A 21,056-nucleotide genomic window follows, 5' to 3' on the forward strand; every position below is an offset into this window, starting at 1 on the left:
AGACCATGAATAGTGATAGGATCCAAATAAATACCAGGGTTTCTTAATCCTGCCACCTCACTGAGACAACTCACTTTCACATCGGGGAAAAGGCCGTGTCCACTGTCCCAGGTTAAGGCAGTGTTGAACAGAGTTTCCCACTATCTGGAACCCTGGGTCACAGGAAAGGCTCACTTTTGACCCTGGCTTTAAATCAGCAGAAGAGGCCCGCAGATGTGGTATGGATCCTTGCAAAGATGGACAATCTGTGAACAGAATATATGCATTCAGTAAGAGGTACAGCTACGTGCTGAAATGAATAAATTATCTATGTGACTTATCCAGAAAAAATCTTTCCCAAATGTTATGCATGCTACATCCTACTTGGGTCCAAACGGTTTTGAGAATCATCAACATATAAAATCAGAAAAGGAATCTATAGAAAAGGAAGCAAGGAGGCAGCAGGTATTTTAATACAATACAATGATTATTAGAATAAAAGGCAGGATTTTTTTTTTTTTTCTGATCTACTACCATCTTCAGTCTTTTCCCATCTCAATTCAGGAAGCAATACATTTTCGTCAGAGATTTCAATGAACTTTTTTTACAAAACCCTGGAATTTGAAGAATGAAGGACTGCATGTTCTAACTGTCAAATTATCAAAATAATTTATTCAAGGTTAGTGGAGCAAAGACTGCAAGCTAGCTGAAAGCTAGCTTGACCCCATAAAAGAGTCTTGTAGTATTGCTCATAAAAAAATGGGTTCTAGGAAGTAAAGTTCTAACCAGCACAAAATATACTCTTGTAATCTATCTTCACTCTTCCAACAACTCCTGGCAGGAAATCTGGCCAGGCTAGTACATTTCCTTTTTGCAGTTCTTCTGGACAGGATGTAGCCAGAGATTCTACCTGTGGATTTATAACAGTTGGTTAGGTGATGTTTAAGGACAGTGTAGGAAAAGAATATTAAAAAAAATATTCCCTTCATGCATGTATGCAACACTAGAACAAGGAGTAATGCTCATCTTTTCTAGTACAAGAGGTTCCTTGCTGAAGTACTTATCATTCTGTTCTGATAAGCTATCTAGATATGGACAGTTCATGCTGAGTCACTATCTGAAGGACTACTTGACATACAAACAAGGTATTGAACACAGTTCTTGAGACACAATTGCATTTGTTAGTGTAAAAGAAGAACACATCCATGTCACAGGAAAATACAGTAATGAGGCTGGAACCTGAAGAGAACACTTAACTATTCACAGAAAATGTCAAATATGAGCTAAAAGGAACTTAATGTTCAAGATCTGTATTCTGAAAACTGCTAGCACTGCACTACATATAAGGGACAGAAACACAAAAAGGAGAAGCTTAATAAGGCAATTTGTTGTTTCCAGAACACAAGTCTTGTGAACCGTATTAACTAGACTCTCTACAACACTGTAGGTAAGGCCCAAGCAAAGTGGGACAGGGAGTATAGAAACAGGAACTACATAGGCCAGCTAAGTACAGGAGGAACAAAGGAACACACTATTAGACCAACAGCAGATTAGTATCTTGAGAGAAGATCTGGTCTTATGTCTCTGATGGAACAGTTTTCTCAGATGGGTGATTGCCTTCTTTCAAATTTCCAGTAGATAAATTCAGCTACCAAGAATAATGTTCTACAGTGTCTGTCCTTGTGAGAAGGAAAGGTACATGACCTTTGGAGTGATTTGTTCTCACATTATCCCTACTCTGAACCCATTGAGGCAGATTGGACTTTATTCTAGAGTCAGGATAGCTGGAGAAGGAACTGATGTTCTCTGTTTATTCTGAGGCCATTTCAAAATTCTCATTTCAGCAATCTGTGCCAATGGAAACTGCTTCGGCCAAAGGCTGCAAACAAATTGCAAGGCAACTGCATTAAAAAATAACCAATGTAGGAAAAACTAGTTTGGGAATCGCCCTTTCAAGCCATATGATGGTGAATGGAGGGCCAGAAAGGACTTCACAGTTTCCTATAAACTACTCATATTTCTGTTGCTGTCTAGTCAACAACAAGCTACCAGAGTCACAGTTAACAAAATTAATGTGCAAGTGAATAAGCAGCTAAAGCATGCAATGAAAAACCTGAAAGACTAGATTCCACCATCCTTTACTCACTAAGCAACATATTCTGTCACCTTGCTGTCCTTTATGACTGAGAATAGAAAGTTAAGACTTAATGAATAGTTCCAGTTGGCCAGAATAAACCTAATGATAACAGATTACAATAGAATTTTACTGTTCCAAACTCTGAAATTAATGAGGTAAAAATTGTATAGGAAGCTTACATAGCTCAGCTTCCTGTCTGGTGTTACATCTGTCTTTTCAGATGAGTAATACAGATACTACAAATGAATGGCAGGATTTTCTTCCTTGTCCTAACTAAGTTGCATCTGAAGCAAGTTGGAATTCAATCAGACCTGTCATTAAAGAGGGGCAACTACTGGGAAAGTTTCAGAAAGTCGCACTTAAAACTCTTCACCAGCGTGCCCTGTAAAATCACATGTACGGTTATCAGCTTCAAAACTGCTAGAGGACAAAAACTTGAAGATCTGATTGGCAATGCAACAGTTGGTGACCCTAAAAGCCAAGGACCACAGCAGATGGTTGGGTAGTTTTAAACCTATCAGAGAGGGAAAGTAGTAAAAAAACCAGAGAAACAAACAGAGGAGATATATGGATGCTGGAAGCAAAGATTCTACTTTACTTCTTTTTCTATTCATGTTATTATTTCTTATTGGATCGTGGATAACAAACAGCTATAAACCACAAATTAGTGACACAACTTTAAGAAAAATCAGGAGAATAGTAAAACCTTGTAATCCAAAGATTCTTCCCCAAAGAAATGCCTCTAACTTTAAACATTTTTCTTTGTTGTTCAACTGTTATCAGCAGTTTAACACTACTGAGTTATCAGCAGTTTAACACTACTGACCTTCAGGGTAGAAAGGTCACTGCAGGAAGCAGTGATGGAGCACTGTCATCAGATTTGCAGATAATATCAAGTATCACAGTGTCACCAGTCAGTGTGCTCAAGGATAGGGTTGCATGCATAGGCACCTTGACAGGCTGGAGTAAAGGGCCAACCCAGACTTCAAAAATTCAACAAGGAAAAATGAGAAGGAAAAAACTTCTGAACAATATAGGTGAGCAAAGCCAAGAGCAGGAAAAAACTCTGTGGAAAAGAACTTAGGTACTCTGGCAGCTGGTGAGCTGAGTACCGGCCAGCTGTGCACTGTGCAAATATTGAGGACCAACAGCATCCTTGGCTGTGTGAATAAGGTTACCATCAGAAAACCAAGGAAGTGGTTATTCTTTCTCAGTGCTTATTAGATCACATCTGAAGTACTGCATTCCATTTCGTGTTATTCACAGCAAGAAAGACATTGACAAGCTGGAGCAAGCTCAGGGATGGATTGCCTCCCATTTTCCCTGGGAGGAGAGCTCGGTTCAGCCTAGGGCAGAAACAGCTATGCGGACACCTCCCAGTAGCATCCTGTGTAGGGGGGAGATACCAGGTACATATTCGCTTGTACAGCAGCACATGGTGGAAGACACAACCAGTAGTCATAAATGGAAGTGCAAGGTCCCAACTAGGCATAGAGAAAGAGATTCCACTTGAGGATAACTGAGCACTGAAGCTTGGCTCCCAGAAAAGTTGAGGGATCACTGTCCTTGCAGGCATCTTTCAGTCTTTATTAATTTTTAACTCAGTGGAAGTTTGGTGCTGCCAAACTACTTTATTTTAGGTACCTCAGTAGTGTATGTGTATTATGTGTAACTCAGTAGTCAGTTATCTGCCCTTTCAGACTTTTTCTGGAATTATATAGCTCAGATTTTTCAGTGTCTAATGCAGTGACTGAAATTGTGATGTCTCCCCTATGAAGTTTTACCAGTAGAATGAGAAAACTGTACATAGTCTGTAAAACAAGCACTTTACTTATTTAATTGTATTTCTCTCTCTTCTACCAGTACTGTTAATTTTTATACATTATTTCCTTCCTGTTTTGAAGCCACATACTACAGAAAGACTCAATCAAAATAGAAGGTGACTCAGTGTTGATTTTACCAGACTTAGTTCTGCTTAAAGCTACTTTACTAACTACACTAAGCTTACTACTCTAAGCCAGAACTCCATTTGGTCCCCACTGACTTCTGTGGGAGTAGAGGTCTAGCCAATACGCTAACCTAGAATGCTTTCTAAAATGTTCATCCCATTTTCAGAGTCCTCTGCTCAAACACTGCACTAAAGACTTACCTGCTGTGGAGAAAGTACATGGTTCCAAATGTTGAGCTGGCTGATGGAGCCCACAAAAGATTCAGCTGGGTTGAATCCTTCTCCTTTTTGATCTTGTTCTTGACCCAGCACAAGCGCACCGCCACCTAAACTCAGAAATTAAAGAGCGGTAGGAAACAAAGCCTTACAGCCAGGATCCCATTAGAAGATTTAAAACTAAGCAAAACAAAAATTTTGCTGCCCTGTGTTGCTGGGATTTTGTAGTGAAGACCAGCCACGTTCAACAAACTCTCTCAGCAAAACCTCTGTGAAGCCTTATGTTAGACTGAGATAGGTCAACCTAGCAATTTGGAAGTGACTGTCAAGTACATATGGGAGCAGAAATCACTGATGGCTGGAATTATATTGGCTCAAAGAGATCACTTGTAGGTCAGTATTTGAAGCACAACACATAGCAGCGTAAAATACAGTTTTGAGCAGGTGGGGCACATTTTACAATACCAACTTACACTTCCTGCTTTAAACAAAAGCTTACAAAGTTGTACAGGACAAATGTGATTCCACACTCTCAGAAGCACACTGAGAGTAGTTTATGCTTGGAGACATGGCAGAAAAGTTAAATTTATTGTCATTGTCCATTCACATGTGAATATGCACCTTCTACATCACAGGGTATGTGGATAAGGTCAAAAAGTAATGGAGAGAGCACATGTCCTTAGGTCTTTGTTCCCTGGAGAGAACTCCAATTTAAGGGAGAAAGACAGGGACAAACATTAGGATCATGGATTAAAATGCTTTAATATTGTATTTTCTATTTTAATAAAATAGTATTTTGAAATCCTATGTAAATTTGGAAGGTGGCAGTATGCAAACAGTACCAAAATAAAACCTCTTTGCAGCCAGATAATACCAGGCTTGTCATAGCTTTTCAATGCTTTTTATGCCTTCTGATATTACTCTATAGATGACTGATTACAGGAAACAATGAAATAGCAAACTCCACCTTGTCAGAAAAAAATACAAACATAACTTCAAATACATGACTGAAAAGAACAGGAACAAGCTAAGTCAATCAACCCTGAATACACATATGTAAGGGAAATGCCAGATAAACTTTATTTTGTTGAGTGAGACACTTACTCTCACAAAGCCATCCCAGAACCAGCCCTGGACAGCTTCATTTGTGGACTAAACTGTGTTGCCCATAAAACAAGTTACCTACCAGTATACCCTAGAAATGTGCATTTTGCCTTCAGTGATGCTGAATGAGGGGAACTGTCCTCACAAAAAAACAGAATAGCAAACACGAGCTTTTCAGAAATGGTGAAAACATCAATATATACTAAAAACACCTAAATGTTTTCTTGCATATTCTGCAATAAAAACAGAATGAAGGCAACAGATGTGGTATAATATAAATAAAACATACCAGGGATTTTTGATCCAACAGAGAGCCCACTGCCTCCATCGGACAGTTTTCCGTCGATGTACACCTTCCATGCCCCATCCCTGCACGTCCATGTCACTGCAATGTGATGCCAGTTACCATCATTCACTGAAGGACAGTCTGTTATCTTCTCTTTCCCATTCACATAAAGAACCCAGCTGCATGGAAGGAAGACACAGGCATACTCAGCTGCATGCAGCTACTCTAAAAGCATGGTCTGTCCCCCATGACTCAAAGAAATGTTATTTGATTAAAAAAGATAACTGGCATGTGATAACTATCATATGAGAAATCTCTCTTGAAAGATGATCATAGATGATATCTCTCTCCCAGAGAACTTGGAAGTTGGCTATCATATACAAAGCATGGTGAAATAAGTGACATGCTTTTGTAACTAAGAATTAAGGCTCAAGTCACGGCTGCATAGCGGATTCCTAAATTCTCCTTTTGAGTTTGGAGTCACACTACAAGTCATACTCTGCTTTTGTAAAAGTACAAGTCATACTCTGCTTTTAGAATCATACCAGAAATACTCTGAGTGCTGAGCTCCATTTGTTTCACTCATTATTTCAATGAGCCATTAAGAAAAAATGTGAATATAGTAAAGAAAAAAATCATGTTGTCTAAATTCACAGCTCTCTTGCCATTACTCTTCTGTAGCACAAAAAGTGATGGAAACAAAGCAAAAATTTGTGATTTACCCATTGTAATCAGTCAGAAGAAATGCATTATCACTTCCATTTTCTACTGCATAAGAAATGGGAGTCCCATAGTTTGTGGTGTCAGTGGATTTCATCCAGAATGTACAGGTGATGTCACCAAGAGATGGTAAAACACCATCAAGCATGACATATCCATAGATACCAGAGACTTCAAAATCAAGATTGAAACCAGAGGACTGTTCTGCAATGAAGAAAAAGAGTATTCAGCACAATATTCACACAAACATGGAAAGAGAATATAATGAAATCTAAGCAAATGCAATAAAGTGGAATGAAGTCTTGCTACAAAAATTATTCACTAACTTGAATAGAGGTAGAAAGAACTTTTGGCAGTCTAACATCAGCCAGCATACAGAGCTTTCCAAGGCTAGAATATAGTGCTTGAAGACAAATATCTGGAAAAGACACTGATTATCTAGCAATAGATAGAACAGGAGCCTTCCTTCTCTGTCCTCTATCGCTGAAATGACATATCCGTCTACCATCTACCATCCATCAATATAAAGATGTATAATCAGCTGGTTCCATTTAATCAAGCTTTGAAGAATAACCCCAAAAGAACTCAAGATTTTTCCTGTTCTAGACTTACTGAAATACACTGCCTGGTATGGGACAGCATTTCTGTGCTATTGTTCAATGCACAGTGACATGCTTTACAAGGATGCTACAGTGTTATCAAGTGGAGCTCCCCTGAAAGGTGGGTGTTAAACTCTGACATGGGATGGCAGCTGTAAACGTCTTCTATGCCTTTGTGAAATCAAAATTGCCTCAGTTTAAAGATTCACTGGCTACTTTATAATTTTTGGGGAGAGGGGTTTGAGCCTTGTGGTCTCCAGTATCCCGCAGGAAGTTGTGCTATGGGTGTGACCCATGCCACCTGTCCATAGCAAACTTGATACTCTTTTGCTTGTTAGGATTTCTGAAGCTAAGACTACCATTTACTAATCTCCAGCCCTGTGATACACAGCCCCACACAAAATACAAGAAGCAGAAAGATCTACTAGACTCAGATATACAGAGCAAATACAAATTAAACTCAATAGACCTACAGGATATCAAAAAGCTAGAACCATGCCTTAGAAAAGAGAAATTACTCAGACACATGCTGTTACTTGTCTGCAATTACAGTTACTAATGCTGCAGTCACACAGGTTTCACTCATCCTCCCACAGTCCCACCAACCTAGCTACTTTCTGGGGAAGTTGTATGAAATCAGCCCAGCCAGTGAAAATCTTGCACAGACTTAGTCAAGCCACCTTTTTCTGAGACTTAGTCCTGTGTACCTGTTTCACACCTGCTGCCTGTAAAGCCAGGGGGACATTTACAAACGTATGAGTTCAAGGCATCCACACAGGTGGCTTGGTTTAAGCAGGGACTGGAGGCACAGTCATTGATGTTCACTTCACAGTTCTGTCCTGTGTACCCTGCCACACACAGACACCTATGGAGGAAGAGAAGCACACTTCAAAGGTGACAGCTGTCATAACAAAGAATTCTGGCTATGAGGCCAGATCTGCCAATGGGAACGGTATATAACAATACTACAAAAACCAACAGATTATATACTACAGAATTAATGGAGTTTTATTTTGGTCATTCCTCTTAAGCATGCTTGTACTCTATTAGCTGCATAATAACACTTCTAGACAGGGACAATACAATATTTAAACTGCCTGAATTTCTTTATATTAAATTGTGAGACATAACCATTGCAACTCCATGAGTAAAACATACCTCTTACATACACAGAATTAAAGATGAGAGGTATTCAGTTTTTCAGATAGTCACCTTTATATATAGGGAAAACCAACCCAGTATAAGGACAACAAAACCTTTGATACTTGGAAAACCAAGGTGTTTGAAAGGCATCAAAACTTCTAGGGCTTTTGGGAGGGAAAGACTAAACTAAACATAGACATTAACAGCTGGCCCATCTACCTATACAGTGATCTAGGATATGACACTTCTGATGGCATTTATAGCATTTGATCTGAGTTTAGATACTCAAAATCATAAAATTATTATCCTTTTCTTTCCAAGCTAGAGAAAGGTAGTATTACCAGGTACATAACTGGTCATCCTGTATTATTCCAGTGGAAAGCAAGATAAATCCCTGAGTTTGGAAAAATTGACATCTTTTGGAAGATAAATATTAAAACCATGCAGTCTTCCATTTCAAACTCTGCATATATTCATTGCAGTTTACCTTGGAATTTTTTAAGAGTCAAGACACTTGGATATATTTTCTTGTCTTTTAAGATCTCCTTTAGTCTTCATAAAGGGACCACTTATTTTGGATCAGTCTGCCAAAATATGCTTGCTGAAATCAGACAGGCTGAGGCATGTCAACATGTCTGACTTTCCACATTATATTACATCAATCATCTGTTTTTCACCTGAAGCTGCTGATACCATCTCTGCATGTAGCTCCATTCCTACAGGGTCTGCTGAGACACTCATCAATGTTTCTTTCACACAAGACACCAGTAAAACCTGGGAGACATTTGCAGGAGAAACTTCCAACTCGATCTTCACAAACAGCCCTATTAAGACATGGGTTGGAAAGGCATTCATTCATCTCCCTTTCACAGTGATCACCTGAGGGGAAAAAAAAGAACAAAGTAACAGCTCTAGATTGAATTTACCTAAGAAAGAAGATTATTAACCAATCTCAATTTTTAAAAGGATATAGCTGATCTTCTAAGAAAAAGTAAACATCAGAGTAGCCATGCAGGTTTGGAATTTACTCCATTAACAGAAGTTAAGTAAATACAGAAGAATTATGGGAACCATCTTAACAGTTATGGAAATAACATGTAGCAAACTGTCGAATTTAAATGTGATTAATTCAGGGTGAACCAGGAAATCACCTGAGAAACTCTTCTGAGCAACTAATGAAAACAGACTAGAAAAGACATCTGGCTGAAACCCTAACTCTAAGGAAAGATGTGAAAGCCAGAAGCACATGATTCTGTGATTTATGATGTGCAAGAGACTCTATGTCACAAGCACTGATACTGCATGTGATTTTATAGTGGAGCTTTTTGGCAACATGATAATCAACAGATATGTGCGTTTGTTATAGAAAGCTGTGAAAGCAGACTATGAGACTGGGGAGTAGTTTTAATATAGACCATTTTATCTACTGTTAAAATATTTTTATTTTTAAATAAAATTAAAACAAACTATTTAAACCCATTAGAATATTGTTATTCGTTCCTTAACATCACTTAGAAAGCTCATAGCAAAATTATTAATTGAAGATCTAGCACTTAGTAAATCCTTCTTAAGTCACGTTTACACTATGGAGAGTTGGAGACATCAGGTGAACCTAAGGAACATCCCTAACTTACATTCATATTAAGATGTAATATATTATATATAATGCTAATAGCAGTGAGATGGAAATACTTTGGGTAGGGTAGGAAGACACATTTTTTGGTCAGAAAAAGTAAAAGCTGACTCAAAGAGAACAAGGTGTACCTGTGAACCCTTTTGCACACGTGCAGTGGTAACCGTTCTTGCCATCAACACAGCGGGCTCCATTCATACATGGACTGGAGCTACATTCATTTATGTCTTCCTCGCACAAGAGACCTTTGAACACCAAGGATTACAAGGCATGATCAAGACACAGCCAGAGACTGTATGCTGCAGTGACTGGATGTGAACAATGGAACATACCATACCACGAGCATGACAAAGGTTACCGAGAGCAGGTGACAAAATTATGTGATTGAGAGCACTACTGCAACAGCTACAGCAATAATCTGTGCTATTTAGATGCTGGGATCAATGTGCAAAGTACATTGAGTATCTTTATAACATTTAAAAACCCATCCAGCTAATGCTGGTGTCAATAAATGTTTAGTCATAAACTGGAACTGTGAGGGAGACCATTTCTAATGGAAAACAAAAGCATAAAATTACACAAAATTATCTCCTCAGTAGTTTATTTCCACATTTAGAAATCAGGTGCTGTTTTGGCCAGCTATTCAAGTGTGTTAGTTTCCCCACAGACTTCAATACTTTTAACGCGCATGCTGGTGGCAGTTAAAAACACCGAGAAGAAACATAATCAGAAGCCCAGTCACTTATTCCTAAAGCTGCAGTAAAACAACCGCACAAATGCTTGTCTAGCTGGGCAGCCAGTCTCACAGGCACTTTCCCTGTTAGTATTTACTAATTCCCTAAACCTTATTCCTTTTTTCAGACCAGAAATGTCACAAAAGAGAAGGATACATGCACACACACAAACACACATACTCCCACACCCTGTCCTTGGATGCTTGCCCTTTTATTTCGAAACCTATTCAGATATAGTAGAACCTTACTCTAACCTGTAGATCATATAGTTTTCCTCTTACAAATGGATGTGGAATTACACAGCACTTGTGCTTTGTGTTACTTACTTGGCACAGAAACCAAACCTGTCTGACGAAAAGCTATGAAGTGAAACAAATTACCTGAATAGCCTGGTTGACAGTGGCAAACAAAGGTTCCAATGCCATCTTTGCATATTCCATTGTTTTGACAAGGAGATGATTTACACTCATCAACTTGTGCTTCACATTTCAAGCCTAGAATGCAAAATAAAGGATTTATAATAGGAAGACAAAATTTAAAATTCTTCAGAAAAATAGATGCCATGACTCCCTAATGTAGGAAAACATGATTAATTGCCTACATTAGCAGACATTCAGGTTCATTATCTTTTCATTAGGTTGTGCTTTAACACAGACCTGAGACAAATGATGTTAGAAAGGTGTGATGCACATTGGGCAATAGACAGATCAGCTTCAGAGAGGGGCAATCAAAAGTAACTTCTCGATAACAGCTGAATTAGAAGACATCCCTTTGATTTGAAACAGCTGGGTGGTTAACACTGAAGACAAGTACAGGCTCCATACAGGTGGAATTAGCTGTCAAGATTGCAAATTTCTCGCTTCTGTTAATCATAAATTAACATTAATCCAAGTGATAGGATTTTCACATCCACTAATTCCATTACAAGAAATCCCAACCAAAACCTTTTCTGCAAAACACAACATAATTCAGCAAGGACATGAAGAAGTATCTATTTTTTTATATATTTCAAACATGTGATGAATATTCCAATTATTTAGGTTACACTGAAATGCTTTGTTCCTTAAAACTTCCTCATTTTAAGGGCATCATGAAGTAGTAGCTACTTCCCTTGCTTCCCAGTTTTTTACCTGTATATCCAAGCGGGCATATGCAAATATATCCACTTCCCAGTTGCTTGCATGTCCCATTATTGTGGCACGGTTCCAGAAAACACTCATGAAAGACCTGCCAAAGGCACAAATGATACACTTACAGCAAAGCTGGCACACAATGCTCTAGTTTCAAACTGTATGCCTCATCAGTTACTTTGGAAAGATGGGATAAAAAAGTCACCAGCTTTAGCTTCTCCTCCTCTGTCTTCTCAGCATGCTAACCATTTGTGCTTTTTTGCTACTGAAAAATACCATAAATGTGAATATTATTTTTAAATTACATTTTACTTAGCAAAATCTCCTCAAAACTCTCTGAGCTAGGATTCACAGTTTATATTAAACTACATTTATATGCAAGTCCTCCACTTTGCATCCCTCTACATCAGCTACTGACCATTAGGTGACCTGACAGGGAACTAACTTCACCATGTGGCATAATTTCTCCTATTCCTGCAAATCTGAATTCATCAAAGCCCTTGAGTAAATGGTCAACTAAAACCATAGGAGACAAATTTGTCTCCTGTTCCTGTGTTATACAATGTTTCAGGCCAAATTTGTCACAAGTCAGCTTTGCTCCTTTTTACACAATATCCCAAATTCCAATTCAATCAAAGCAGTCTGGTCAAGAGTTACAGACTGAGGGTGAGGGGGTGGGGGTAAAGAGGCATCTCCAGCAAACATTGACACTCGGCTAGTTTCACTTGTCTATATTTCAGAGAGGGTACTCACAACAAAATGGAGATCTGCTTGCCTCCTCTCAAGTGTATCTGTGTTACAACATGTGAACATTTAAACTCAAGATTTTACATCTGAGACTTAGATGTCTGGTAGCATTTTCTGGAACTCAGCATACGGAAGTCCTCAGATGACTGAACACGGACAATGTACTTTTTCTAGATTGACTGAACCTCTTCCATGTAGTTTACTTTTCTTTTACAAATGCAATAAGTATTTAATACATCAGGTGAAGGCTTCAAAAACAGAATTTAAGATTGTCAACAGCTCATGGTGCTTCCTCTGTTCAATGAAAGTTCTTCTATGATTACAAAGAGAGTTTGAGTGTTCCCCTCTTAACCATTGCTTTCATCTCTTCAGGAAATAAAATCAGCAAAAGAATGACAGTTAAAAAGGTCTTACTTGTTTACTGCTGCATGAAGTGCTTTTTCTTTCATTTGAGATAGCACTGGAAAATAACACTTGTCCTTACCTGACTGCTGACTTTGTACTGCTTGCTGATATTTTCTGGGAAGGCTGGTACCATCATTATACTTTCCTCAGCTGCTGAAAAAGTAGAGCCAAAACCTAAAGTGTAAAGATATGAAAGCACTGTTAATAATACTGTGTAACAAGGTCCCTATTCCATGGGGGCATTATAATTACATTGCCTAAAGATATGCTGAAAAAAGTGAAAAGAAACTTTACATTACCCATTACAAAAATATGAATTTGTAAGGACAAACACTTCTAAAACACATACATATGTTTACACATAAGAATATTTCATATGTTTTTATATACAGATACATGCATGCATATACGTGTTCGTGTATGTTTTTATATATATTTCTCTCTATAGCATGTGTTCATAGTACACACAGGCAAGGTACACACACACTGCATATGTATACTCTATTTATTGAGCCTTGGCATGCATCAAGAGTTAGTCCTAAAACCAGAGGCAACACCAGTAGGCAGAACCAGCTGAGAACTTAACTGCTTGAAATCAGAGTCCTACATTTGATGTAGGAATGTTCTCTGTTAAGACTACTTCTGGCTATCTTTTAGATGTTCCCCTTATTCACTTCATCCAGCAGAGATGACTTGGCTTACTTGAACAATCAGTGATGGACCTGGCACCAATAACGGTTGTTGTTCCGTAAAAGGGACAAGACAAGCAGTAGGACTTTCCTGGGTCTGGTTGATAGTAGTCTCTGGGACAAGGGTGGCAAGGTGTCAAACCTGTACGAGAGAACTCACCTGCAAGACATGGTACTGCAAGAGGAAGAAAACCTTTTGTGAGTAACCCGATCTTTTGCACATCCACCTTACTTCCCTCCACCTCTTCATTATCATTCTCTTTTCTCCTGTCATAGTATCTTCTTAGACTTAAAAGGAACAGGGTGAAATCTGCCAGGAATTCACAACTCCAGGAAATATCGATTTAAAATCTTCTGTGAGATACCATCTTGTTCTCAAAGGATTATGGAAATATCTGGGAAGCATTTAATTTTACTACTTTTGCTTCTCTTTTGTCTCTCACACCTGTTTTTTTGTTATTGTCTGGTTGTTTTTTTAATTTGGGGTTTTTTTTGTTTGTTTTAATTATTTTTGTTGGTTTTTTTCCTCTTCAAGAAGGAGTAAGGACAAAGACAAGACTTTTTTGCACCATGAATCCTTACAGATTATTTCCCCAGGAATTCTTCTGGCAAAGCTTGCCAAAGGCAATTGAGGAGAATTTCTTCGAAAAAATTACTGAGCAAACTGTGTTAAAATTCAGAATTTTTGTACAGAAAACAAGGGAGAAATAGTAGTGACAATTCACTTTGTCTTCTGTAAGGAAAAATATTCTATTTTCATTTAGGTACCGATCACATATCTCATTTTATTCCTCATTATAGAAGAATCAGAAGGAGGAGAATTGGTAACAGGAAATGACCTATCATTTTACTGGGAAATGTTCCTTGGTCTACACTTAACCAGAAGAGGCATTCAGTCTGAGTCAGATGAATTGGATAATATTAACTGATGTTTAAACAACAATTTAGACATTTACAATATTTAGTCTAAAAAAAATTCATTACCCTTTTTGTTACAAACCTCCACAAGCTGAGACATCCACAGCACCTCTTTTTACTGTTAATGTATTTTCTGGACAAGAGATGCAATTCCTGGATCCAAATGATGGCTGATATGTTCCAAGTGGACACGTTTCACATGTCTCAAGGCCATTAGGTGAATAAGTTCCCCGCTTGCACTGAGCTATAAGGCAAAAGAGTTCAGAATGTTTAAGCAATATCCAACAGGAAACATGGCTCCTGATCTCTTAAAATAATGAAATCACAATACGCATCACAAGGAATTTTACTTCTGGAGCATACTCTACTCTGAAGGACTTAACAGGTACAAAGAGCAAAAAAACCAGATGTGGTAGGGTACTGATAGTGCAATTATGAATTATTAACAAGTGAATTCTCTGCAATCAGCCTCACAGATGATTTACTGCAACTTAGTTATTCATTTTAATCAACAAAACTAATGAAAATAAAGACAATAAAAATTAAATCAAACTAGCTATTTCTTTTTCAGAAGAAGTCATGAACACATAGCAGTTCTGTGCTGTTCAATGCTTCATCACTGTAGGGTAGGATGGAAAGTGGCTGGCAAGGATGACAATAGAATTATATTAAGTGTATTAGCGTCTGGAAAGTGCAATCCCAGAACTGAAATACAGAAATGAAAGACAGAAATTAAGCAAAGCATCAAACACCAACTCTTCTTGGAACCTCTGCCTGGGCACCCTGCATAGTAGAGCAGTGATGAAAAGTTAGATATTTCCCTATGCATATGCATTAAGGTGCAATTAGGACTGCTCCTTTCACACACTAGCTTCATTCTAGTACTTCGACCATGGGGTCCAAAAGGATGTCACCAAGAATTCAGAAGTGGCTGTCCAAACAAGACAACAGTCCCTACCTTTGCAGTCGGAGATGCTTCTAGAGTGTAGATACTCAGTGTAGCTACCAGATGGACAACTTTTGCATTCCAGCTGCCCTTCCTCGTCTTGATAGGATCCAGTCCAGCAGCTTTGACAGGTAAGATGCTCCAGGGAGTAATAGGTACCCAAAGGGCAGTTGACTGTAATGTAATGTTGGAAACCTAAGTTTCCCTCAGAGGGAGAAATCATAAATACCTCTCTTGCCCCAGGAGTTCCCATTTAGCCAAACAATGTTTTTATGAAATGTGGCTTTGTTCCCCAGTAGATAGGGAGATCTGGAACAATGCAAAGATTTAACTATGCACAAGAAATGGAATCCAATACCCATCTTAGCTACGCATCACTCATAGGACTAATAGGGTTAAAAGACTTCATACCACACACTGTTATCTCTGTATGGCTGAGCAGGCATATGCCTGATTTCCCCCTGGGAGTGGAATCCTGGGTACAAAGCATCCCTTTTCCACAGGCCTTGGTTAGGAACATAAACATCCTCTAGAAGTCAAACTGTGCAAAGCATTTTTTCAGTTTACTGTTATGGGAGACCGCAAGCACTGGACTGTGTCAAATCATAACCCTTGTAAACATCTTCTAAAACCTTGTTTTGCAAAAGGATTTTAAATACACATAAGCAACAAGTTATCTGGCTTACCACACATCCTCCCTCTCAGCACAGAACCAGGCCTGCAGAAAAGAAAGGCTTTCTGGGTGTCCAGCGAGTTGGTGTCAGCTACAATAAGTTCAGATGCAAACTGAAAGGAATACATAGGTTCCTTGTTGAGAGTTCTATTCAGCCTGTTTGTGATTGTTTCCAGAGTTTTAAGGAGCCGTCTCTGGTTTTCCAGTTCCACTGTATCATTCCTTTCATCAGGCAGTGGTACACTAGCTGGAATAGAAACAGCAAACACAAAAGCACACAAATTTTGCAGTCAGCACATCCAGCATACTCTGGAATTTATCAAGAGTGCAACACTAAAGCTTGTCAATGGAAAGTGAAAAGGAGGCCATGTGCACAAAGCTCTCCATGAAAATGAGGTGATCTTTCCCTCAAGAATAAAGTCTGTGATGAAATGGGGCTATGAATGTGTCCAGAGAATTGCAATCTGCATCTTCACTGGGCTTCTGTGAGCTGAAGAAGTTTTTCTGAATGTATTAGAGACACAACTTTTAAAAATAAGAAAGCAGAGAAGTTCGGTATTTTGTTTTGTCTCACCTGTGATGTTAAATATTAACTTGATTTTTTGGTCAGTCATTGAAACATTCAGTTTATGCCTTTTGACCCGAGCAGGTGCTGCTTTTACAGAGGCAGAGAGATGTTTGGATAAGTCTTCTCCTTGTACTGCATCAACAAAATCACCATAGGAATAATCCAGGTGATTTGCTGTTCCCCAGCCAGCAGGTCCTGTGGGACATTAATAAAAAAACAAAAGAAAAGCAATGTCACGTGGAAAATAGGTACTCTTACTTATTTCTGAAACACAACTCCAATATCATCCATTTGAAGCTTCAGATGACACGTGTTGACTTTGACTCTGTACAAGTGGCCACTGTACCCACATTTTTACTAATGAAAAATCTTACTCCTGACTGATAGCCTAGAGGTCCTGAGTCTGGTGAAATCAGACTGAGTCCTGAGTCTGGTGAAATTAAATTGCTTTAAAGAAGCAATTATAAAAATCACATGTTGCAATTCTTTTTATTCCTCTGTCTTTCATGAACCCTCCCCTGCACCCCCACCTGCCAGCAACTTCTTCAACAATTCCATATTGTCTTTGATTCCACTTCTTGCCTACTTACTGACAGCATAGCCTATGCCAAGTCTCCATTGCATCTTCTTCTAAGAACTCTGAATAGTTCTAACATTGTCTGGACTTTCAGAAAAGGCATCACCCTGTCTGTGTATTATCCCCTGACAGGCATGTCTTATTACACACAGTGAGTCAAATCCAGTCCTGTCTAATGTCCTTCATCACTCTAACATGATTTCAATAAAAATATTTTCTGTACATAATCTACTTTTTCATGATTACTCAGTATAGAGGGATGTGGTCTATTTAATTGATCTAGATTATTTTTTAAAAACCATGAAGATAGAAAAAAAATATCTGCCAATTATCTGTTAGCATCACCAAGATTATGTTTTGTTTGCAGTGGTAACTAGGACAAGTTAACCCCACAGTTTAATATTGTGTGTTTCACAACTAATTTTATAAATGGCTGTCTCTTATGCCTTGAGGAGAGTTCTCTCCTGCTTCCACATTGTAAAATTATGAGAAACTTCTGAAAAACAGCAACAAAGTTATTCTGGTAAGAGGTTGACATGAACCAGAAGAGAATAGGACACTACGTTCCATGTCTGTAATTGTTTTTTCCACATGCCTTTAAAGATTAGTTCCTGCTGTCATCAGCATTCATTCTTAACCCTGATGACAACTGCAGAGTGAACATCCAGACCTGCCCCATGTCTGAACACAAACAATACCTACAGATTGAAGCATTCTAAAAGGTGAGTATAAGCAGGAAGTTCTACCAAGTAACTCCACTATAAACTTGTCAAAGAGACACAGTGCTATGACAAATTCTGATACGGATCTGCCAAAATGCCTCCTGCTAAGATAGGTAATGTAAGTTATCCACTTTCAGCCTTTCTGCTCTCAGCACCAGTATGGGACTCAGAAAGGCCAAGAATAACAGCAGTACAACATGGACACTAAGCCGTTAAAAAACCGACTAAAATGACAACTTACTTACTTTGGGATAAACCAAAGTGAGAACAACCACTAGGGTGGTTATGGCTTTCACTCTGATATAGCCACAGTCATGGTACAAAATTTACCCTTGCATGCCAAAGTATTTTCATGGCAAATAGGCCAACTTAAGCACTTATAGCTTTACACAATGAGGATTCTGTGGAGATCGGAACTGGCATCAGAGATGCTCCTCATTTTCTTAACAACTTCCAAATCTATGTATTGTAGTTTTTCAGTATTTTGGTTTTAAACTGTATGTTTTTAAGAAGTTCCTTTTTTCTACTCAAACCAAGCAGGTTTCTCAGGCTCTGTGTGTGTGTGCTTTTTTTCCCTCCCCACCAAAAGGCATCTCAGGGAATTCTACTCCACACTATAAAGGAAGTGGTATTGATAAAAGACATCAAAAGGTTCCACAATATTTTTATAAAACCCATTATGTAATTGCTTATTATCTTAGGAGTACCACAGTTACTTAAAAAAAAAAAAAAAATCTCACTAAAGACATTGTGGCAGGAATCATGCTGCTTTAAACCTGGATGGCTAAGAACCTATGGAATCAATAATTACCAATGGCAAATCCATTTTCGTAATCATAATTATATTCCAAGCAGTGTTTCTGTGTCTGATCTTCCAATCTGCAGTCAATATCATCGACATCATTACAGAATGATGGGACCTTTCAACATAAAGAAGAATAAGTTTAAAAACATAAAACCACATAGCCCTCTCCCCTGACTTATAAAAACATCTAATTGCAACACAAAGTACTGGTTCTGCCAGTGACACTAGGCTTCTTTCATGTCTCTTATAACCCTGGCAAGGTCTGCCAGAAGACTATGTTTTATTGATATAACTTGGAAATAAGAAAACAACTTGCATGAGTATAATCTCTTCATGATGCATCTTTTTTTTTGAAGAGATGTCAATTCATTAGTCTTACAATTAATCACATTTGCATGCAAAATCTAAGAATACTGAAATAAATTCAGGCATTTTTCTCCCCGCTAAAGAGGACTGGAGAACTCATATTTATAAAGCACCTGTATTTTTTTCAGCTATGTTCCTTGTAATTCTGTCAGATTTAAAACAATGCTGTCACTTTTTTCTAGCTTTCAAGCCTAACTTCTTCTAATTCTTTGGAACAGGAATAAGCATATCCAAAATAGCCTTTCTGAATGTTTTCCAAGACTGTTGCATTTTGATGTAAATGCTTGGAAAGGTCACTACTCATTTTTTCTTATTATCTTTTTCTTGCCAATCGGAACAGTCCAAGCACTGGACCCTGGTGGTACCAGGGAAAGAAACAGAAATAAAACCAGTCAAGATTTCTCTACTGGAAAGAACAAACCCAAATCAGGGCAAGAAAGTAACAGACATTTATGTCCAAGTGTTAGACATTGCCTGACTTGTCACGTAAGTTTTCAGCCATTTGACAAGTGTTACTGACATATATTCCAAAGTTGCAGGAGTTTGCCCATTATTTGTATGTGCTAACAATGTTTCTTAGTTAATAGAACAACATTTTATTAGAATATGGGCTGTGTTCTGCAAAAACACATGTAGTTGCCCAGTTTCTTCTACTGGAAAAATGATGTTGCACTAGGCCTGGACATCCATTCCTGGGATCAGAACTCAACGTTCCGCTGCTTCTACTTTTCAGATGAGGAGAGGTTTCTGGATTAACAGGGGAGATTGTGATATTGAAGTGGAGAGCAAGAGCCATGGCAGAGAAGAAAGGACCTCTTCAAATTCAGTATTATGCAGTTCTTAATGATAAGAGTGAGAACTCAGAAACTCATGAAACCTCAGCAGATCACTGCTACTGGATTTAAGTGCCTGGATATATTCCACCAAATGTGGAATATATCCATTTCTACATATGTGTGTTAATTCATACTATTTGGTTATATATTACACATATTCTATATAAAATGCATTTATTTTATTATTACATCCGGCTTTGAAAAACAGCACTGAGGGGACAATTGATTTGGGGTTCCAAAACTACACAGGTTGTCTTTGGAAGCCTACTGAAAATCTTGGTTACTTGCATAAATTCTGTCCTGTACAAGTCCACATTGGAGACCAAACTGAATTAAATTAAAATGTCAGTGAATCATCCTTATTATTAAAAATAATTGTCACCCTCTTAAAAAGTTCAGATTTAACTTACAGGCTTCTGCTGTCAATTTTCTTGTAGAAAATTAGTTATTTGGAAAAAGTAACAATATTTTTCAAGAAGTATGCAAAGGGAAGGAGTATTTACCAACCTACCATTTTACCAAGTGCACTCTGAAATGCATCAGTAAAGCTGTTTAGAAGAGTGTTGTCATCACATCGTGTTGCTTTGTAGAGCATTTCAAAGGATTTGAATCCATGATTTGCAAAACGATTTACTGAAATATGTTGGAGAAATAAATTTTTACTGATCAGTGCAAGAGTTTCAGACTAAAATCAAGACAATTTAGGCTAAAACTGAAATACAAGAAGGTAAGTAGAGTATTTGAATCAGCAGTCCAAATGGATCACTTACATCTCAGCAAATGATATGTATCACCCTTTGGCAGGCATGAAATTTACTGGAAAAGTTAAAAGAAATTAAAACCCAGGCAACTTTTCTACTTCAGCTTTTTCTTAATGGAAAAAACCTGCAAACTGTCAGCTAAACTCCATGCTAACTTCTGAGAGGAAAGCAATAAGTATGAAAGTCTTATTACTAATGCTGCTAGACTAAATATAAAAATTCTCATCCAGAAATTAAGCAAAGTTCCGAAGTGTCCAAGTTATGGATTTTGATTTGGCATCTCTGAAACATAACTCTAGTTTGTTCATAGCTGAAACATTGATCTTTTATTGCTGAAACTAAGAAATTGACTCTGATGGAAGTGGATGCAACATGGTACCTAGACTTGCTTCAAATGTAGTTCTAATACATTTA

At 38.1% G+C, this 21,056-nt stretch overlaps 1 protein-coding gene across 6 annotated transcripts in view; it reads right to left on the reverse strand.

Annotated features, from left to right (window-relative positions):
* Nucleotides 1-21,056, reverse strand: part of SVEP1 (sushi, von Willebrand factor type A, EGF and pentraxin domain containing 1) — a 118,520-nt gene that overhangs the window by 39,757 nt on the left and 57,707 nt on the right. For 5 of the 6 annotated variants that reach the window (XM_072921666.1, XM_030257747.4, XM_072921667.1 and 2 more), the window contains 18 exons: nt 20,393-20,514; nt 18,686-18,794; nt 16,582-16,770; nt 16,021-16,254; nt 15,347-15,508; nt 14,471-14,632; nt 13,484-13,645; nt 12,861-12,955; nt 11,630-11,726; nt 10,880-10,993; nt 9,897-10,010; nt 8,810-9,011; nt 7,697-7,854; nt 6,393-6,594; nt 5,674-5,849; nt 4,266-4,390; nt 766-889; nt 75-245 (listed from right to left, as the gene is read on the reverse strand). In XM_072921666.1, the coding sequence (XP_072777767.1) occupies nt 75-245; nt 766-889; nt 4,266-4,390; nt 5,674-5,849; nt 6,393-6,594; nt 7,697-7,854; nt 8,810-9,011; nt 9,897-10,010; nt 10,880-10,993; nt 11,630-11,726; nt 12,861-12,955; nt 13,484-13,645; nt 14,471-14,632; nt 15,347-15,508; nt 16,021-16,254; nt 16,582-16,770; nt 18,686-18,794; nt 20,393-20,514 (2,718 nt within the window). The remainder of the gene's footprint in view (nt 1-74; nt 246-765; nt 890-4,265; nt 4,391-5,673; nt 5,850-6,392; nt 6,595-7,696; nt 7,855-8,809; nt 9,012-9,896; nt 10,011-10,879; nt 10,994-11,629; nt 11,727-12,860; nt 12,956-13,483; nt 13,646-14,470; nt 14,633-15,346; nt 15,509-16,020; nt 16,255-16,581; nt 16,771-18,685; nt 18,795-20,392; nt 20,515-21,056) is intronic. The other variant, XM_072921665.1, reaches the window with a different exon arrangement.

This window comes from Taeniopygia guttata, chromosome Z, assembly GCF_048771995.1.
Source record: "Taeniopygia guttata chromosome Z, bTaeGut7.mat, whole genome shotgun sequence".
In the NCBI taxonomy this organism is placed as follows: domain Eukaryota; kingdom Metazoa; phylum Chordata; class Aves; order Passeriformes; family Estrildidae; genus Taeniopygia; species Taeniopygia guttata.